General features: G+C 37.0%; 1 protein-coding gene across 3 annotated transcripts; it reads right to left on the reverse strand.

The window, feature by feature from the left end:
- Window positions 1–2944: 2944 nt before the first annotated feature.
- Window positions 2945–21341, reverse strand: ERMARD (ER membrane associated RNA degradation). Of its 3 annotated transcripts, none has more exons than XM_055810664.1 (18): window positions 21019–21341; window positions 19519–19687; window positions 18202–18341; window positions 17575–17676; window positions 15658–15747; window positions 14527–14624; window positions 13822–13958; window positions 12410–12524; window positions 11735–11837; window positions 11247–11276; window positions 10667–10735; window positions 9698–9868; window positions 8707–8790; window positions 7808–7887; window positions 6863–6991; window positions 5189–5398; window positions 4145–4258; window positions 2945–3462 (listed from the first exon to the last, which is right to left on the reverse strand). In XM_055810664.1, exons 2-18 carry the CDS (start codon window positions 19685–19687, stop codon window positions 3303–3305), a joined length of 2001 nt encoding a protein of 666 aa, XP_055666639.1. In that variant the 5' UTR covers window positions 21019–21341; the 3' UTR covers window positions 2945–3302. The 3 variants fall into 3 exon arrangements, with proteins under 3 accessions (XP_055666639.1, XP_027644884.2, XP_005239168.4); XM_027789083.2 differs by lacking the exon at window positions 21019–21341 and adding an exon at window positions 20641–20908; XM_005239111.4 differs by lacking the exon at window positions 21019–21341 and adding an exon at window positions 20464–20634.
- Between the last annotated feature and the right edge of the window lie 950 nt (window positions 21342–22291).

Below are 22291 nucleotides of genomic sequence, written 5' to 3' on the forward strand. Positions count from 1 at the left end.
CAGAGAGAAAATAATGGACAAGCTTTTGTTTCCACGTACAGATGCCTACCACAATAGATGTTTCATTGTGTTTGTGTAGCGCCCACCTCGGTAAACTTCTAGTTCATCTTGCTGGTCTCTAGAAGGTACCAAACCCCACAAATGCTCACACAACTACAACGCAATTATTTCAGAGACCGGCTTTTCCTCAAATGTTTATGCGTATGAACAAAAAACTTGATGATGGAGACAGCAAATTCAGAGGACTTCCTCCAGCATTCATTTTCACTAGTTCTAATGTAAGCAGCAAAGGATGTCTACTCTTACTTGAAAACTATATCTATTCCAATTTGAATTAAGAGCATTCCATTTCTTATTATACAATACAATCTCTCACCTGAAAACTCTCCCTGAGTTGGAAGGCAGGCAGAACTGCATCTCACTACTGAAAAGCTAAAATGATTAGAGCTGCTCCTCTTCTGGTTTCGATGGGATATTCAAGCAGATGCAAATGAATTCCAATGGCTCAGCCAAAAACGTGGATACCTGGTTTGTTTCTGTGTTTTCAAAACTTCTGTCATTAATTCGTTGAGTTGGGATGCCTAACATTAGCTTGTAAGATCAGGAAGAACTAGAAATAAATTCTCGGCTATTTTTAATATATACAAACTCACATATAAATTGATTAATTGAACTCGGAAGAACTGACTGAAGAATCATTACTCCCTCATCAGTATTATCCAGGTAAACAAAATATTTCAACCACTTTCCTTCAGAGGATGCTGCAGATTCCACGTCTGTATCTGTATAGATTCATTTAGTGAATACTAGCTCCCGAAAATGCAGACCTCGGGGAGCAAGGCCAACAATCAAAACAAACACAAGTAATACTTGAATGAAACACCACACTTGCAAGAAGGCATTCTTCGGTACAATTCTAGGTATTTGAAATTTCAAGAATGAAAGAATTTTGAAAAAAGACTGAACAATACTTGAATGCCTAATGGATGACTATGCAGTTCTGGACAGCTCAGCTCCAGAATTTATTCCCTTTAGGACAACAAAAATCAGAACATCTGCCTTTAAAAAGTTGTGGCAATGTGCTATTTTGTCAGCATTACTTATGCATGTACACACAGGGTGTCTTTGGTTATTCCACGTTTCCTTTGCTCTCAGGAATACTGAGTGTTCAGAGTCAAGATTCCTTCTAATATCTTAAAACTCAAAGCGACTCCAAAGAGACAGCAAAGAGAAATAACCGGATAAGTCATTTCAAGTAACTGACAAAGGACGAACCCTGTGATCTTTACCACACCTCTTGCCACTTGTTCTTCGGTATGCATTGTAGAACATACACTTACTCTGCAGCTCTATTCTTCAAGTCTTTTATCAGCGGGAGGAACCATAAGCCCTGCAAGCAGCTCTACTGGCAAATGACAGCATTAAGTCAGAGTAAACTGGATTGTCCCAGTTTGTTCCAGATTTGTTTAGTAATAGATGGAAGCTGTGTTCCGATCAGAGACTTCCTGAGGTAGAAAACAAACTGGAAAAGCATCTTGGACAAAATTGCCAGAAGCTCATCATGTTTCTTACTGCAGACTTAAAGCAGCAAATCACATCTATGGCACTAATTAGCAAAGGAGAAACTGTCAGTGTGCTCCATCTTAGGTAAAAGCATATGAAGAGAATAGCATACAAGAACATTTTAGCAAAGTTTAAATACAGGAACAAAAGGAGAAATTATGTCGCTGAAAATATACACCTATGGTCTATAAGGTGCTTTTCAGTACAGAAACATACTTTCAAAAGGAGAAAGCGTGTCAGCTGTAAATGAACTTTTAAACCACGACTCTGAGTTTTAATTTCTTGATCTCTTTCCTAAAGTAAATATGTAAAGCTTAAATAATTTTTTTGCCTCATAATACTTACCACCATCAAAGCAAGTGTCATCATAAATGTCACTACAAGCTACACTTAGCAGAATGTAACATGTCTAAGCAAAGTCGGTAGGTACAAAATAAGACTTCAAAAATATAGTTAAGGTTTGTCAACTCGGGTGTTAAAAATGCTGAAATTTCAGACTGTGGCTTATATACTGCATTTGTTTCATTACTGTCTATTCTTTGTTTTAATCTTTTTTATCTAGTTCACACTTCTTCACGTCATTTAGCTCCACAGTAACAAAAAAAAACTTGGAAAGTGACACAGCTAAATTTCAAACACACACAATACTTTGCAAGAGTTGCATAAGGGAAGCAATACGATGTTAATTTATATCCACCTCCCACACCAAATAAACGAAACTACTAATTCTCTCACTGTGATTTCCAGACAAGAAACACTGCAAAGAAACTTATTAAAATGTAACTTGAATCTCTAACCCTTTGTAGAGCCAAACATTCTCCAGATACTACCCTCTGGTTTTACTCTCCATAGCAGAAAGCAGATGGCTAGAGATTGGTGGTCTTCTATGAATTTGTTCTTCAACTGAAGCATTCCTTTGAAATTCTACACTTTCGGGATGAGAAAAGGCAAAAATTTATTTTGAAAAAATAAACTATTCAAATGAATGTTGTGTGCAACAAGAGGATAACTTGCTGAACCATAGTGTTTGAGAGCATGTGCATGTGAGTGTTCATATTTAATGTGCATGAAATTAACTCACCAACTAACTCTGTATGCATTGGGAATGAGCAGCTGAAATTAAACAAGAAACACAAGTAACAAGAAATTTGTGCAAAAATTATTCTTCCCTGCCTCCTTTAAATTCTGGTATACAAACAACTAGTTACTTGTTTTCAGCTCTACCTCAGTACAAGATCCAACTCTGTTTTGAACTAGTAACAACCACCACAGCTGCCAACAAGCACTACTTTCTGCTAAATGTTCATTGTTTCTTAACCTGGTGATCACAGCATCTCATATAATTTCCAGTATATTACAAAGTAAAAAAATACTTTTTGGATTTAAAGTTTTCCAGAACTTTTATTCGCACTCTCTTCTTAGATATTTTCAGTATAATAAAAATAATTTTAAAAAAATTCAAGATAGAAACCCCATAATATACTTAAAGTATAACTTGAATCATCCTGATACAGCTCACAGTAAATCCTTTCCACTGGATTTGTCAAACAGTCCATTCTTCGGAAGCTCAATCATTCAACTCCAGTCTCAACAACCACATTCTAGGGAAAAGACTAATTTTTGCATCCAAAATTTGACAACTATGGATGAAGTTTGTCTTTGAATTAGACTTGTGTAATCTGAGGACCCCAGAACTCTTAAAATATAACAATGTCCATATAATCTTAATCCCAATTGATTTATGTAGCTAGCTGCATTAACATTAGCTTTCTGTCACTGATTTTTCTTATTTTTATCAAAGCCTTGTTTGTAAGCTCCACGGTTTCATCCCACTTGTTTTTCTCGGGGCTTGTGTATGTCACTAATTTCTCAGTATACTGCAAGACTGACTTCAAAAACCTACGGGAAATAAAACCAAAGATTAAGTCATTAAAGGATTTAAAATGAAAAAGAAGGAAAGAAGGAAAGAAAGAAAGAAAGATATCTCAATGCCTGATTTAAAGCTGCTAATGTCTCCAAATTTCCAAATCTCCCTCAAGATGACCAATACAATAGGGTTTCTTCTACTCCTGGGAGAGAACCACTCCCTGATTCTCACATTAAGCAGCAATGATTTTCAGAACTGCTGTTAAACACTGCCATTAAAAGAATGTGGCGATAACATATGTGATAGATTTTTCCTCAAATGGCTTCCTTTCCTTTCTCAGTTAAGTATTTCCCAAAGACTATGACATCCAACCAGCTGTTAATTGACACACAAGGAGTAAAATTACAAATATATTAAATACAGCTTTTGTGTATTAGTATTTTATTCAGGATGTGATTGTTCTCTATTTATACTAAGGAAGTCTAATAGAAATTAAAAATGTGAACAACCAGTCCATATATTTTCAATTACATTATTTTAGTTCTTCAGTGAACATTGTCTGAGATATAATGATGACTATAATGGTAGAAAGGATGACGATGTACCAAAAGTCATGCTGCTCCTTTTTATTTTTTCTCTACAGGATTTATATTACAGATCAAAAAGGAATGTGTACAACTTCCTATTTTCAGAAAGTAAATCTTAAATACTCACTTTAGATACTGCTGATAATCAGAAGGGTTCTTCTTACAAACCGAATGAATGTTGACTAGTTCTAGAGCAGTCAACACCAAGATGAGCCGCAACACCAGAGACAAAAATTTAATGCTAGAAATAAGCAAAAGTATTTTAAAATAAAAAAAAAACTAAAACCAAATTAAATAAAAATCATCAATATAAAAAAATTCTTCAGACTTCTGCATCCAACCTAAATAGCTGGATATTGCATAGTGCATGTGGGTACATAATTATGAAATGTCCTTCAGCAAAGAGCAGAGCAAATATCAAAATCATAAACAAAGACTATGAATTATGAAACTACAAAAAGAGAAACACATATAGTTAAGATTCCACAGGAAACCTCACCAGCACTCATTACTCCATGTAAAGTGGAGTTCAACTGAATTGCAAGTATGTATCGCCAGCTGTCAGTTTAAGCTCCGTTTTTAACATAATATAGTTAACATTTTTAGGAATATAACTTGGCCAAGAATACAATATTTACAGTTTTCCCAGTTTTTGAAGTAGATCCATAAATCCCTGGGAAACACTTCTGAATAGGAACAAAATGAATGGAATACTAAAGACTCTTTTCTGTCTATAAAGATGCTGATCCAGGAATAATGATAAGAAGCAGCAGAACTAAAGTAGGTAGAGTCTTGAAGTCTGCTTAATGTATTGCATTCAGATAAAACTCGAACAGCTTTTGTATACTTAAATAGGAAAAGCTAGTAACCAAAAAATACAATCTAACATTTAAATGATACTTTTATTTGAAAGCTTATAATTTACAGTGAAGTAACCTAGCAACGCTAATGATGCCCATTAAGTTATTTTCCAATTTGAGATTTCCTTGTTATTTCAGTATTAGGACATAATATAAATCTGGGTTGACACTTAACTCTTAAATGGTTAACAAGAACACATGAAAACTGTTGCCTTTAAACTTCTAAGACAAACCCCTGAAAGCCAGCAACAGCAGCATGCACCCAGTCTCTCATAAACCTAACCACAAATAAAGAAACACCACGAGCCAACCTGTTCAACATTCGTAGATAGTTATGCCTCTGGCGAGAACGTAGAGTCTTGTTCATCCACTGTTTGTATCTCAATTCGGTGCTGGCAATAACTTGTTCAGACACTTGATGGCACTGCGTGCTTATTTTACGGAGTACCACCAATATTTCCAGGACAGGTCGTGGAGAATAAAGTGTGCAAATACGTGTATCACAAAGTTCGATCACCAGCCTCCAAAACAGGAAGAAATTGTTAATTTCCATCTTTTGTTAGCTCGATTTAACATGAGATACGTTTCATATTTGGTGTGGTTTAATCATAATGTTTTAACTCAGAAAACCTGGAAACATTATTGTTACCTCATGACTGAGAAAAAGCGAGGATCTATGCATTAGGGCTGTGACTGTGTTCTCCATCACTTAACTGAACATAAATGCAAAACTGCTGGTTATGAACACGTTTCCCATTTCAGATCAAAGAAATACAACCACAATAAACAAAACTGCCTGGCTGAAACGATATGCTGAACACATCAAATCACAGTAGGTTTGTGGTTGAAGCCTACCACCATAAATTCAATTCACAATGAATTAACATCCACCATAATAAAACTCGCGCAAAACAAATGGTATTAATTAGCACTCACATTAGTGTGTGGTCTTTCTTCTGGGCAGAACAAGAAGCAGACGGTATCTTGTAAAATGCAGGTGGTGAGGCCATTGTTTTAATCAACACCACACCAGATTATGCTTTGTTAAAGCACCCAAATATCTTTCTTCTGTCATATTCTAATCTGCTAAACTAATATGTCACGCACCACTTGAAACACTACTCTTATATAAACGTTTCTTAATCTCCTTCATGCTTAAATTACCTCTGAGACAGCAAAACATTAATGACTAAAAAGCAATAAAGGCAGAAAACTCTAAAAATGGTTTAACACTTCAGTAATTAGACTTCTTTTTCATAAATGAGAAAAATGCAGATTGGTGGGTAGGAAACAGAAGGCACACAAGCTACATAAGTAAAGCAACAGGTAAAATCCTCTTTGCATATCCTGCCCATGCCTAATGGGTTTGGTTATGAGAGTTTTGTTCCAACATATTCATGGGACTCTTGAGACTGCTGTAAGAGTGCCAATTAAAAGTCAAATTGTTTTGATCATTATTCTAAGTCAGATATAATTGGAACTAACATACCTAAAAGTCTGACAAGTATAACAAGGTATCTTCTGTTTTGGAACCTTGACACTAAAGCATGTAAGAAAAGAATTACGTAGTGACATATTGCTATTTTAAATGCCATACACAGCTGTGACACCAAGCACATTAAAACAAACTTATGATGCAGTTTTAGCAATCAAAAGAGATTAAAACCAACTTAGTACATAAATATTTAAAAAATTCTGCTTTCGGAGTCTGAAAGAAAAATGGTCATTTTTTTCATGGTAATTTCCAAATGAAATCTCTACTGTAATAATCTCCCAAATCTAGAATGTCTCATTTTCATTTTGAAGATGATGTTCAGCTGTGTTCCTAAGATTTTTCCATTAAATCATCAGCATTGTTAAAAGAAGTGCATCCAACATTTCAAGCACTGTTCTAAAATCAGTAAAATGAGTAACTTGGATTTGAGAATTCTTGTGTTGGGGTCCACATAAAAGCTGACAGCAGAAACTAGGAAGACACAACTCACCTCTCTGTTAGGACACTATTGATTCGATCGTCTGAATTACAGCAATCTCGGGGCATATATTGCTGCAACTGAGATAAAATCTCAGATATCATAAAAATTAAAGTACTAGCTTCAGTATTTCCTTCCAACCTTCAAAACAAAACAAAATAAAGAATATTTGAGATGATAAAACTATGTAGTACTTACTATTTCTCAAATGGCATAGATCAAGATGCAGATTTTCTGGACAGCAGCATATTTCAACATCCACTCTCACTCTCTGGTATTATGGTTCTTTTTCCTCTACCTTACCACATCATTTCCTTCCTCTAACTAAAATTAACCTTTTCTCAGTCTCAGAAGTCTCCTGAATCCCTCTTAATCCTCTATTCATTCATCAAAATCCTGCAGCATATTGAGTCTGTGCTAGATGCATTGAATTTTCACCTCTCAGCTGTAAATATGTACAATTTCCTCCAGTGAAATTTTTGAACAACTTCCTCCTTTTCAAATAACAAGAGAACATGACATTCTTTTTCTAAGTAATATCTCATGTAAAGTCTTCCACTGATTTGGTTACCAAGCCTTTTTCAGAACAAGCAATTATCTTCTGTTTTACATCCAGTGGGCCTTTTTTTTTTTTTTGTGATGGACTGAAGCTCTAATTTAACTTCCTACAGCCCCTTCAGCTCTCTTCAGAAATAGAATATGAAGTCACTAACAATTTTGTATGTTTCAGATGTCTTCTCATTCCCTTCAAGTTAGCACACTGTTCACAGACTTTATAGTATCTATACTGGTGTGTATAGCACAGATTAAGCTAAAAAGAACAAAGGGGTCTTCTCACAACCCCAATGGTGTCTATCATCTTCCTAGTAAAGTATTTGAAAAGACATTTCACCATCTCAAATCCTATTCTTTGTAAATATTTTGAGAACTATCTTTTTTTTAGCAGCATACACATACCCTTTAATTGTCTGAACTTGTTCCTCAGGCACTGCTGGCAATTCAGGCCATAAATGAATGCTCTTCATACATTCCAGCACCTCAAAAATGTATCATGAAAGATGTTATGTATAGTGCAGCCTTTGACAGACAGGACAACAAAGTCTACTTTTCTTAGTGGCTATTTTAGAAAAAACTGCAACAGGTAGTGAGTTACTTATTCAGTAGTCATAACTGTGTAAGCCGACATCAGTTGTTAAGGTTTATATTAGGGCAAAAAGTCCTGATGTACATTTTCATGCTAAACCGTCATCTGAATACACTAATTTACTATTCCTTCTTCCATTTTTTTAGTATAAAAGATTAACTAACATGACTTTTCTAACATAGGGTTTGAATGCTGTCAAAAATGAAACTTACTAAGTATGTCCATTGCAATTCCCATCAATAGAGGAACATCTTCAAGCAATTCAATAATACATAAACTGATAAGCAGAGAACTACCACCACACTTGAAAGCAGATTTTGCTACAATGACAGAATCTTAATCAGCTGGCTTTCGTACAACAAAAAGTTATAGCCTAATCCAAGATTCCTAGAGACATGACCAAATAGTGTTCCTGACATAAGAAAGCACAAGGAGATCAAGAAAACTACAGAACAGCAAACATTCAAGTAAGAATAAAGCTATGCAGTGATCCAGAGTACAAACACAGCCCCAACTGCATCAACAGGAGCGTGCTTAAATTACATCTCATTTTAGCAACTGTAAATTCTGAAAGATAAAACTAAAAAACTCCTTAAAAATATGTAAGATTTAATTTTTTTAGGACAATCAAAGCATGAAGACAACAATTAGACCAATTTTAAGGATTCACAATTTTAAGGACCAAAATGCGTTCACAGCTGGAAGTACCTACCTGCTTCTTGAGTCGGGAAATTGGATGAAATTGAGAACAGTAGCAGCTTGCACAGTTCATCAGTGGTTTTATGACCATGTGTTCCTGATTTACGAAATCATAGACAATACACAACAGTTTCTTTAAACTGTCCTAATCATATGCAGACCTAGACTTATACTTAATTTTATGCAACCCACCTACAGTACTGAAGTCAATAAAGATTTCCAAATGTCCAAGGGCTGAAAGCAGTAATCAGCACGGTGAGTGTTAAAAGCTTAATTTCTTTGACACATTTTAACTATGAAATCTGACAGCAGCTGACAGAAAATCAACCAAGTATTCTCTTAATGCAGCAGCATGCAATATATCCTGAGAAAGTAAAAAGAGCTGGAGCTACAACTAATAAATGGAGGATTTATCTCACAGACTGCTGTATGATATTGAAAGAAGTAATCCCAAATATTAACAGAAAATTCAGGGGAGCAAACTGAATAACTGCTAATGTTGAGAACCATGTACTGCTAGACAAAAAGTGTTCACAAATTCACAGTATGGAGAGTGTATACAAATCACACCTCCATTAGTGAGCACCATTACTTAAAGTGTCTCAGAGAAAGAAAATCTCAAATATTACACACCTCAGTGGCTGAGCTACAGCTGTTCTACAGACCTTGCAGATAATTCAGCAGATATTGCTAGGTATTGATATAATTTGACAAACAAAATTAAGTGGAATCATTATAATTTATGAATCAACCATAAGAGTAAGAAGTGGTTAAGCAAACAAACTACAGTACAGTAAGAACAAGTAACTTTTTTGGAAAACTTTCTGTACTTATTTCACTACAAACTAGAATAAACATATTTTCACAATTTTTTACTTGGAAGAATACTTCATTTTCACAAAGACCTGCTGTCAAATAAAATTCAGTCATAAGACTCTCTAAAGTCAGATTTGGCATCCTACACAACTGAAAAAGTATTCTAAGAATGTAATAGTGATCCCTACCTTAAAAGCAAACATGTCTTTATCTGAGAATCTGCAGAGAAGAGTAATTGCAAATGCAACTATCTGATTAGCTATTTCTCTGGGAAATGCTTCCAGATTGATCTCTCCATGGCTTAAATGATCTCTTATACGTGGACCCTCCTGGTGGTTCAAGAAATCCCAAAGAAATTCCTGCGAAAACATACACCAAGCGTATAGAATTCTATTCTGTGTATATATGCATAGAATACCACTAAAAGATAAGTATGTAATCATACATATAAGGAAGGGGCATTTAGATGATCAGAAAAAAACATGCAAACTCTGCTTGTAGCAAAAAAATAATAAAAAAAGGCAACTTGTCCGTCTTGGTAGCGTTTGCGGAAATTCAAAACTAACATACGTACTATTTCATAAGAAGAAACAACAGTTTCCTTCAGCTTTGTGTCACAAGATCTCCACAGCCCGACTGTCTTTGGCAACAGGACAATAAACTGAGGTCTCTCCTACAGTCTCAAAAGGCCTCTAAATTCAACAACCTTAGTTTTTATGTTCATTATCTGAGTGGTACGATGTGCTCTGATAGGTTTGCATCTAAGTTTTTGTGCCATCTACCAAGGTAGTGCAAGATGTGTCCCAAGAGCAATAAAAAAATACATTTAAATTTTCTCTGTATGAGGTATCACTTTCCTCCTGCTCCATTCAGATGATCTTCAGAAGCCTACAGACAAGTATGTCTGAGACTTCTATATTTCAGAAAGAAAGACAGTCTTATATCCTAACTCAATATAGCTTGTCAGGTACTACTTTGTATCCTTCACAATGAAAAAGGGTAGAAAGCTTCAGATTCTAAGAAGCTAGAGATAAGCCGTGTGAAATAAATGCCTATTAGGCATGATCATAAACATATTTTTAAATTTTAAAAGAAATAAAACAACCACAAGAAAAAAAAAACAAACTACCAAACTATAAAACTTTCAAAACACTTGCCATGGCAGGTTCCTCAAGAACAGCAGGAAGCTGGTTGACTTTATCATTTTCCAGATACTTTGCCAGCATCTAGAAAAAAAGTAATTTGTATAGAAATTTATTATTGAAAGCCAAAAAAATAAAAGAAAAAACACCAACTAAAGTAATTACTTTCCCTAATTTGAAGCCAATACTTTTGGCCCTCCAGAATCAATGTACCTAATTATTACTGACAGACAATTAGATATAATTCAAAGAAGCTGTAAAATTCAGGATTTCTGCTTGCAATGTTTATTTGTATTTTTAATAACTGAATCTAGGAAAAATGACAGAATGTTTCTATGAGATGAAGAATTTCAAGACAAAAACATTTAGAAGAAATAAAAGTCTGTTCATTAGAATTTGTATTAATTTTGGTATTTTCTAGGGGATTCCAAATTTAAAATGTTTACTGTCCGTCATCATCTATTTAGAAAAAAATTAGGAACAATGGCTTATCCAACACAAGCATGTGCTTTCTGGTCTTTAGTAATGGAAAGCATGCATGTGCTTAAATTCTGACATTGATATATATTTAAAAAAAATATAAAATCACAAGTACCTCATCAAAAGTGGTGTAGAGAGCAGAAGGCTAGAACAAAAGACAATTAATATTATTTGATTTTCACATGAAAACAGTTAACTAGACATGTATACCAAACTTGTATTTATTCATTTGCATGAGATACCAGAGGTGCACGAACTGAAAAAAAAAAAAACCCCAAACCCTTACAAATGAAAAAAGATACTTTTGGATTTTGTCCCAGGTTTTTTAAAATAAATATAACATGACCTACTTTTGAGCCTGAACTACTGTTTATGAATACTAACCTTCAGGTACTTATTAAGACCTCTTTTACTGGCAGACATCTTTACAAAAAAATTAAAGGCATTCATGAAACTCTACTGGAAATACGTAAGTAATGTTCCACAATGGATTGAAGAATTCTGGGGAAAATCTGTAAACGTTTAGACACTACACTTCTAGAATGATTATTTTGAAAATATTGTTAGCACTAGATCGTAACTGACTTTAGACAGTAATTTTACCTCAGCTGTTAGCAATCGATTTGGACATTTATTAGTTGTAGTGAAGAGCAATCGAAGTCCAGCTTCCAGCTGAGGAAGTAAGAGAATCACACAGTCAGCATACCTGAAAAAATAACAGAGATACTCAAAGGGCTTTTCCCCCCTTATAAATATAATCCAAATGAAAATTAGAGCAGTTTCAGAGTTACATTCTCAGGCCAAAACCCCAGAACAAAATTCCTTTGTAATGCACTCTGTAAACAAACAATACATGACTACCTGCGCCCAGCAGAAGCTGACCACCAAATTCAAACCAGTTCAGAGATAAGAATAATGTACAAAAAGTTAGGCTATGGGAGAGGAAAACAAAACAATGTACTTAATTTCTTTTTAGCTCAAAATGTTAGTATCTGAAGATTTGTTTCCGCTTGCTTTGTAAAAATCTTCCTTTTGGCTACATCTACAGTAGTTCTTTTTAGATTTCAAAATATAGTTTATAATCCTAGTTGGCACAAAATAAAGTAGCAAGTGCACAAACTTTCTGAGAGACCATTATAATAACGTGTAACTATACATTGTTAAGCAACAGATTTAGCAAAAAGCTTTGGAATCTACAAATGCTGCTATTATTCTATAAATATAATTATAGTTATATTCTACTAAAAAAATAATTTAAATGAAGAAATTGACTGTTACCTGTTTTGCTTGAAAGCTGTTAAAGCTGCCATCCAAAACGGTAACATTGTTTTTAATACAAAACTGGACAGTTTCACTAGCTCTTCAGCTATGGAAAGTGCCTCATGATTAAGATCTGCAAGTTAGCAAAACAACATTGAAAAACTACATACAATCTATGATTTATTAAATTTTTATATTTCACTGAAAATCTAGGATTATATCAGCATCTGTAATGGGAGGCTTAAATGTTATCCAATTTATTTTAACTATGGAAGTACAATGACAGTCATGTTTAAGGTCAGAAATTGAGTTTGCAAGATTGCATTTTTTGTGATAATATAAAATTACAGAGTAAAAACAGTTAAAAAGGTCAAAGCTGCTTTTTACTGAGACTAAAAGACTACCCAGCAACTAGACCCAGCTTCTGTTGAGTTGTTCTGCACCTATTTTGAATACTTAAAGTGTAATATATATTAATAATTCTAATTCAGTAAAAACAGTACAGTAGTATGAACATTTGAACATGAGCACATTTTTCCTACTTCATCAATTTTCTGTGCTGACATTTAGCATAACTAACATTTAATACTTCAATGAAACATCTAATGAAACTCACACTTATGAATTCACATTATAAATATCCACAAGAAAGTTCAAAATGGCAAGTGCAACTTGACTGCAGTAGCTGTTTTTGAAAGCAAATCAACAGTTATAGGATTTATACTACGTTATCAGCTTGATCTGTATCCCCAAAACCCTGCCTCAGTTCTGTGAACAGAGGCAGTTCCACTGGCAAATTGATTATGTAGCACAAACTGACCACGACCACCACTGATACCAAGACTCCCCATATGCTGTTGTTGCTTTTAAAACAGTAGGAATAAACCAAGTAAGGTCTGTAGCCAGGGGTATGAGATGATTTTGACACTTCAGATCCTTCCCAGAGAAAAGCATCAGTGTACTGAAGATGCATCACCATCCCTTGCTCTGTTTCAACACTACCTTCCCTGTAAGATGCAGGGCACTCCTGCTGGGATCCTTGCAGAGGGAACCCACTAATTCACTGAATCTGGAAAGAATTAGATTTTGTAAAGGCAAACTAGATGACAGTTAAATGAAATAAACTCTCATCATGAAAAAACTGGAACAAACAGCTTTGGAGTCCTTTAGAAGCAGTAATATCAAATGCTTCACTGTGTTACAGTTGTTTTCGAATGCAGTATTTTTTTATGCAATAGTCAGTGGAACTGCTTACATACTAAAAAGTTGTCCTACAAGCATGAGTGATTCATCTGACACTGTATAAAGGTATCTTAGTTAAGATTCACTCTTAGAACTGTGGAAAAAACATTATTTTCAGCAGTAGTTTTGGACCAAGAAACAGTAACAAATATAGCATACTAAAAACTTGCTAATGGCTTAATACTTGCCTGGAAATACCTCAAACCCCTCCAAACTAGTGAAAATCACATGAGGTCGATGTACTAAAACGCATTTAGTTTGCAGAAGATATGCCTGTAGCAACTGTCCCAATCCTGCAGTTAAAAAAAGCAGCATAGCACAATATCTAGGGAGAATACCATAATATATTAGAAAAGCTTATACAACTAAATCTTTTGTAAAGAATCAACATTTGGGGACAAAGCAGTTTTTTACTCTTTCAAAGAAAATCCAAAACCTATGCTCCCTATCTCTTTTGAGTAGGGGCACTTGCATTCACAAGCAAGAAAAAACAATGCAGAATTAGGAAAAGAGTATCACTATTCTACACTGGCTGCTGCTGTTGCTTCTCCTCCTCCCCCATTCCTCTACCCATTGTTCCAAGTTATACATGACTGCCCTGACAGACAAGGAACCAGGTTTCAAAAAAACCCCTTAAGCTTTCTTGCTTTTCTGGCTAGTAAAAAAACCACGGGTCATAACACTGACCAGCTTTATACTGGCTGAAGTATTCTAAGGAAATCCATTCCAAAAGAAGCAGCAATGGCAGGCGAAAACTGCGAGGATACTGCCAGAGGCCTTTGGGTATTTTTTTTAATAATATTTTTCAATAAGAGCAGTAGGTTTTACTAACAACTTTTCAAGCACTCTCAAGTCTGACCGGTAAGGAAATGAGATTCTTTTTGGTAACTTACTTTGCAGGAATTTCTTGTGGGGATGCAAATCCATGCCACAAAACATTACGAAGATTCAGACCATATGGAGATCCAATGAATATCCTCAGTACATTCATCTAATTAATAAACATGAAGAAATGTATTATTTAATACATTGTATCTTTCCTTGGCAGAAAAATTCAGAACTTATTGAGAAACTACAACGTCTATGGTCAAGATGACTGGCCACAGCTTGTCACAGTAACAGCAACTCACTATTTGCAATTCCTAGTGTTCTCCGAAAGAAAAACATGCAGCTTACTTGTACATGTTATAGGACATAATACAGGAAGAACAAAACTAGTTTTAGACATTCCAAACTGTTATGACAGGCAAACAAATGAGATCAAGTTTAGCTCTTACTGCCTGTAGCATAAATCCATCATAATTTAATACAAATTAACATAAAATACAGAATTTGCATTCAAAGCTGTATTCCAGATCACTATCAAACAACAAGGGAAAGCCTGGTTTTATTTTTTAACTGTAAGAATTGAACTATGTTAACATTCCATCAAAATTCAATAAATAATCCTTATAATACTACTGGACTGGCTATCAATATCAGCTTCTACAGTTCAGATCCAATATTTTGTACTAACAAAGAATTTAGATAAAACTGTATGAGAAAGATCACTGTTTACACAAGAGTGTAAGTATCATCAGAATTTTGTTATTATTATTTGCTTGCACATGGGATGAACAAATTAATTTCTCTATTTTGAAAAATTCTAGTGTGGTAAATGTTATAAAGTATCATATGACACTTCTGGTAAAGGGGAACAGCTTATCAGAAGCAGCCAGTACAGGATACTTATTTTCAAGTACCATAACTCAGACAACTCTACAGCTTGCTCATGCCCTTGACAGGTATGTGAAATTCTACGTATGTAAGTTTTCCTGTAGAAAAGCAAAGAAGAATATAAGAACTATTTTTGCCACATTTTTTGGCCCAGACTGTAACATGTATAAAATGAAAGTTTTTCCATTATACTACAGAATTTGCAAACTCTTCTTCAGTGCAAGCAAAGGCTATGCTTGGAAACCTGCCATTTGGCAAGAAGAAAACCAGCTCAGCATGTATTACTTATATCAAAACTATGCACTTACTACAGCTTGTCCAAACACAACCGCAAGCTGCTTAGAAGCAAGCAAATCTCTTAGAAGGAAAGGACAATCTTTATCAATCAGTAAATATACCTATTAAAAAAAGAAGAAAAAGAGATAACATAAGTAATTCCATATACTTCTTTGTATTTCAAACATACAACTCAACTATTTCATCCAGTGACCATTTTCATTATTGTAAAAACACTAACCAAACAAAACCCACCAAATCCTTAAAAAGGCTTTGAATTCTGTAACTTAATGGCAAATTAAAATTTACAGAACGTATCAGGAAAGAATGGATATCCTACTTAATGTTCCCGTAGTTAGGATTTTCACAGTGTTTGTACATGTATTGCTCTTCTCCTCAAAAAAACAAATAAACAAAAAAAACCTAACCCACACCAAGAACACGTAATTAAGGGAATAAACTCTACCCAGGACACCACACTTCATTCTTACTCTAGACATCCCTAGGGTCTGTCGTTGTTAAAGCAAGGAGACTTGTGGTTTGTCTTCTGATTCTAGCTGTTCCTTAAACTAGATTTCATGCTAGTTGGGCAATCTCAGCATCTTTAGTCTCAACTGCTATGAAGCCTTCCGTTCTTTGTATTCTCCCTGATGTTTTTTTTCCAATTTTTAGCAATTTTCCATTACTTCAAAATTTACCATGCCTCATACTTGGGCAAATTGGTTTGTCTAGGTGTGAATTAACCCACATCTCCTTCTCCGGAGTTCCTCATAGAGATTTAACAACCTGCTATTTTATCTTATCTGTGGGCAATATACCCCAACAGCCAAGCCTCTTAAAACAGCTGTTAATTCCCTTCTCCCTAACCTGCACGGCCATAAGCAGTGGTGGCATCTGTTCATGTGGTTGCAGTGAAGCAGACCAAAGAACTGATCAAACTGAAAAACAAAAATGGGGGCAGGGGAAAAAGGTGGGAAGGTACCTGGACCTTCAGTCAATCAATGGATTCATCAATCTAGCTTGCTAGCAGGCCTTCAAATATTTGCAACTCACATAACATATAGAATACCAGCAAACACAGCAGATGGCTGTCAAGCCTGATTGAACAAACTTCAGCAGTGCTATCACCAAATGTTAAAACTACAGCTGAACTCATGTTCCATCAAAAAGGGTTCACAATATAAGTTTTTTAACATCAGTCAGAATTCCTAAGTCTAAGTCATATTGCATATGCACTCCTTGCCTCATGCTGGTCATGAACTCCTGCAGCATTACTCTTTAAACTTAACAAGAGTGCATACCTTTACTAACTACTACAGGGTAAAGGAAAGATGGAACATGTTAGCAAAACAAATGTTCAGGACTACAAGATGGATCCCAGACCCATCCAGCTGATCTGTTTGGTCAAGAATTTCAGTGGCCAGCTGACTTCTAGATGTTTTTGCAGCACAAGACTCATGTTGAAGCATTTATACAGATGTACACTCTGTGAACAGAGCTCTGAGGAAAAAAGTTATCTAGCAGCCTGTTCCATCTGCATACTCCTGCCTCTCTTCACAGAAGTTACTACATCATCAGATCTACTGCAGAAGGTATGCTGCTCCCTCTTTCAGTTAAATAAATCGGAGTAACAAAGACTTATTATACATATACTGATGAAGCCAACTTTCCTCTTTAATAATGAAATTCATTAGTAACAGCACTCACACAAGCAACTCTACCAGCACAGGTGAAGGAGCCCCAGAAGATTTTTCCATTAGCACAAGTGGGTCCAGAAAAGAACATCTGTCCAACTCAAAATACAGCTGGGCTGTTAGGGTACTACTACAGCGTCGTAACAGAGAGATTACTACAGGGTAATCTCACTTTTTCAACGTGTAATTAAATCCAAGAGCTCATTCCCATCTTCTAAAACCAAATTGCAATAGACTCCTCATGTTAGCACTTACATCACCCAAGGCTCGCTCCAAGCATGACGTTAGTTTCATTAAGCCAAGAGCAACTTCTGTAGCTTGTGTATATTGTAGAACATCAAATATTTCAAGAAATAACTGTATGGTGGGGAAGAGGAAGAATGTTGTGTTAAATATTCAGAAGGAACAATCAAATTGTCAAAAGCACAGAGAAACCTAAACATTTCTCTGTGATAGTTGTTATGCAAATGCAGAAAGAAAACCATGCCATGAAAATAAAAATGTAGATGCCTGTAAAGGAAAATGCCTTAGAGCATCTCCTATATTTTTAGTTGCAATGTATATTGTGCCTTACATCTATAAAAATTATCAACAATAACTTTACACTGTAAAACTTGATATTAAGCACAGATTATCAGAAAAACAAAATCCTACCATCTTACGTGAAAACAGGCCCACAGCACCTTATGTTCTCCTTGTGATAACTTATATAAAGTCTCATTACAAAGTCAGGAAAACTAAAAGCAACTGTATTACAGAGAAGGACAATTAATTACAAATTCTAAGCATTGTGGTTCATTGACATATCTGTGTGTTCTTACATTAAACTTCCACAAAGGGTTCATATGCCAAAATACAAGTTGTCAACAGACACTTCCGTACCTCTGTGCAGTTTGTCCAGCGCAGCCATAATCCATACTGAATTACAAATTGTTCCTTGGTCAGAGATTTGAAGTGCAAATTAACAGATTCACATACAGGTCCTAATGATCGTATGCTTTTGATATAATCCACATTTTGATCTTAAATTGAAAAACAGAAGGTGATTAGAGTACCAAACTTCATGAAGGTCCAATATTTTAAAACTCACAAGGAGTAAAACCTGCTACAGCTTCTGTACATATTTAGCACAGAGGATTTTACCCAGACTATTTTAGCACAACTAATACACAACAATTTATTGTTCAAAAGACCACACAGGTAAGATACAGAAAAGCAAAAGTGCAGTGTGAAACCAGGTAAGATTGACTACCTTCTCCAGATAAAAAAAAAAACCAAACAAAAAAAACCAAAAAACAAACCCTAATGCAAGAAAATACGAAAGAGGATTATCGTGTTCTGGTTTTGCTGAAATGGGAAGAACCTCCTAGAATACATAAATTCCACATAATCAAACTGGAAGCTAGTGCAGGCTCAGAGATATCCATCAAGTTGCACCACTTACACCTTTTAAAGAATGCAGATGGATGTGGTACCTTACAGAGTGGTATCATTGCTCCTCTTTGGTGGGATACTTTTACATGAAAATAAGTTCTTCTGAAACATACTGCTAGAGGCAGAAACGTATCATTTTTACCATCTCTGGAAATTAATAACAGAGCTTGCAATTTGACAAATTAACATTCAATGAGTTCATCAGGGCATAAATACTTTATTTTGGTTGAAAAGCAACTATAAACTGTTCTACCTATAGAAGGCAAACCAAAAAGTCAGTACTTTGGTATAAGCTAACGTTGGGGAAACAAAGCCAGAAGCAACAGTAGGAACACTGATGGCCTCAGACTATCTTAAATTCACTGCAAAAGGGATATAAAGAACACAGAAGAAAGCAGTTATGAGGTATGAAAGAAGCAGAACTGAACCCATTACATACAGGCACATGAAGCTGGGAACCAAGATGAATGAGGAAGCAATGGAGCAGCTGCTTATGTAGCACAGGTAACATGAATCTTGGGAGCCAGCACAAACCAAATACCAAACAATGTATTTGAAATTACTTCTTTGAATTTATTGATGCATTTGAAATTTAAATTAAAAATTTAAAGCCCTTTGTAGATATGAACTGTATGTACTCTAATCTGCAGCAAAGCCAATGCTGCACTGTAATAAAATATTATACTAAGCTAGGACTTCTATGAACTGTACTGAGATTCTGCATCAGTCTAAAATGCATCACTAGTACAGCAGGTAAACACCAACCTGATTCAAGGTAACACACGTGCTCTGTAACAGCTTGCCAACATACTTCACCATTTTCAGATAAAATATTATTAATATCATAGGTGTCCTTCTTCTCAAATCCGAGTTTGCAAATCACATAATGCACAGGTGGAGAAAGACAAGTAGTGACCGAGTCTGACAATGCCATCTAGAACACACACACACACAAAAAAGGCCTTGCATTAAGAAAGTAGATTAGAACAAAGAAAATTATTACAAAAGTATACCCATAAGCACGGGTATACAGATAGCAATACTGCATCCATAAAGAAGTTGTTAAGGTTTGCAATGCAACTTTCATATAGGCACATGATGAAAGGAACTCTGAGCAGAACCACCTTGCAGAAAACTGAGGGGAAGAATTGCCCGATCTGCATCATGTCAGGATGATGTATTTCTGAATGGGTTTATGTAAAAACTGATACCATGATAGATTGAAGCAAAAGGTCCCTGTTTACATATAACCACTCCATCTAACCTCTGAGTTTGCATGGAAAATGATGCTACTTGAAGCAAAACCAAGAGCTTCAGTCCTTATGACCAGCAAAATCAAAGGGGGGGGGGGGAGGGGGGGCAGGGAGCAGGAGCAGGGGGGAGGAATGTGTGAATTCTGTATTGAATTGGTAGCAGTGGTAGAACAATTGAAGCATAAACGTTGTTTGTACATTAGCCTAAACAAAGAAATGGACTGATTCAGAAGCACATATCTAAAAGAATTTACAAAGATAGAACTGCTCATGCTTAACTATGAGGGAAAATGCTTCTGATTTTAATAAAGTGTCACACTCCCCCATTAATAAAACAGAACAGACAAAAAAATGTTTGAAAATAAAGTACCATACAAAATATAAAAAGAATCCATTAAATTAAAAACATTTTTTTCCTCTTTAATCAGGTGGTGGCATTGACCTTCACAGTATGTACTTTCTGAATTCATGGCTTCAAGGAGAGACTACATATTTACGTGGGTAACAGCACAGAGCAAGTACGATGGCTCTTGCAAGGAACCAGTATTAGCTGCCATCAGGAGTACCTTATCTGCTATTAAAACAAAAAATAAAAATCCAAAGCGTTCATGAAACATGTACTCCAGTCCTTCACCTAATTATTCTGAGGCTCCTCGCGTTCCGCGGTCAAGAGACTGGAGGCCAGAACAAAACTTAACTCCCACGGCCACCCTTTAGCGCCTGAAAGAGGCCAGACGCGGGCAGGCAGCTGCCATCTCAGGGGGAGAACGTGGCCAAGCCCCGACTTTCCACCGGTGACCGGGCCGCGCCTCACAGCCACGGCCGGGCCCCCCGCCACGGCCGCCCCCGGCCCGCCGCCCCCCGGCCACAGCACCAGCGTTTCCCCAGGGCCAGCAGCGCCCGCGCAGGGCCGAGGGCGGCGGCAGCAGCCCCCGGCCCGCAGCCCCAGCCCGAAGCCCCCGGCCCCCCTTCTCGCTCGCCCCGCCCCGCCATGGCGCCCCGCTGCCGCTACCTCCGGTACCGCCGGGCCAGCCCGCTCTACGTCATGACGCTGGCTAGCGCGCGGCGTCACGCCTGGCTCGCGCGGGAAGGGCCCCGCCCTGGCAGGGGGCTGAGCGCGAAGGCGGCCTCTCGCCGCGGCCCGTCGGCGGGGGCGGGGGGCGCGGGGCTCGTCCCCGCCGGGCTGGGTGGCGACGCTGCGTGCCGCCAGCCACGGAGAAGCGCTCCGAGATGCCGAATTTCGCCCCGGCCCCGAAGGGAGGAAAGCGGCGCCGGGGCCTGTTGGATAAAGACAGATTGAACGGCCGCCTGGGCGCGGGCGGGACGGCCCCGGGGGTGAGGAGGCGACGGCCTCCCCCCTGCTGTGGCATTCCCCTGGGCGGGCGCGTCGGCCCGGGGCTGTAGCGCTTCAGGCGGCCCTGAAGGAGGGGGGGGGTGGCCCGTGTGTCCGTAGGAAGGCTGGTGCCGTGTGTGGGAGAGCGTGGGGGGCAGTGTGCGAGTCAAAGGTGAGTGTGGTCTGGTGGAGGCTTGTCTGGGAAATGCTGTTCCCGTGGGCTGTACGCCCGGTTTGGGATAGCTCGTCCCTTTTCTGCCACGCTGCAGCTGGTGTGCCGCATTAGGCATGGGGAGGCAGAGGTTTTAAAATTTAGCCAAAATGAAGGTAAAAAACAGCCAAGGGAGGAGGTCTTCCCTTTGGTGGCGCAGTCTCTCCCACTTGGGCTGCTACTGTAAGTTCCCTAAGGTAGGTGTGCCCTTTTTTTGAAGAAATAACCAGGAACTGTTTCTTTAATGCAGCTATTGCCTGTTCAAACAGACTTACTAACAAACATTATTTCTTTCAAATAGTAAAAGCTTTCTTCTCTTGCCATACTTAGTTACATATGTCCAAGGCTAAGCCAACACAGTGGAACTCAGTAACATAATACAGGCTTTTGTATAGTTAAATGCAAAGTCAGTTCTTTAATTTTTGGAAGATTCTTTCACAAAGGACACAAATACTATATGGAAATGTAATTGCAATGTTGTACTAATACTTGGAATCACAGTATTTGTATTGTGAAAAACAGAAGTATGTCTATTAGCCTTTTGTGTAGAGATATCAATAAGGTTTTTGGTTGCCTCATTAGTAAGTGGCTTCTTGCACATGAGCAAATGATTACACAAACTTCTGTCACTAAGAGTAGCAGTTAAATTTGTAAGTAACAGCGTTGTTAGCGGTATCCTATAGATGTGAATTTTCTTCCATCTGTAATAGTATAGGCCAAAGGTGGTGTACTCATGCTGAG

This window comes from Falco peregrinus, chromosome 7 (assembly GCF_023634155.1).
Source record: "Falco peregrinus isolate bFalPer1 chromosome 7, bFalPer1.pri, whole genome shotgun sequence".
NCBI lineage: Eukaryota > Metazoa > Chordata > Aves > Falconiformes > Falconidae > Falco > Falco peregrinus.

Coding starts and splice junctions, on each gene's coding strand:
- ERMARD (XM_055810664.1), bottom strand. CDS start 19,687: ATGGCATTGTCAGACTCGGTCACTACTTGTCTTTCTCCACCTGTGCAT. Junction 17,677..18,201: donor GCTGGACAAACTGCACAGAG/GTACGGAAGTGT, acceptor CCCACCATACAG/TTATTTCTTGAAATATTTGA. Junction 9,869..10,666: donor TTCTTGAGGAACCTGCCATG/GCAAGTGTTTTG, acceptor ATGTTTTCGCAG/GAATTTCTTTGGGATTTCTT.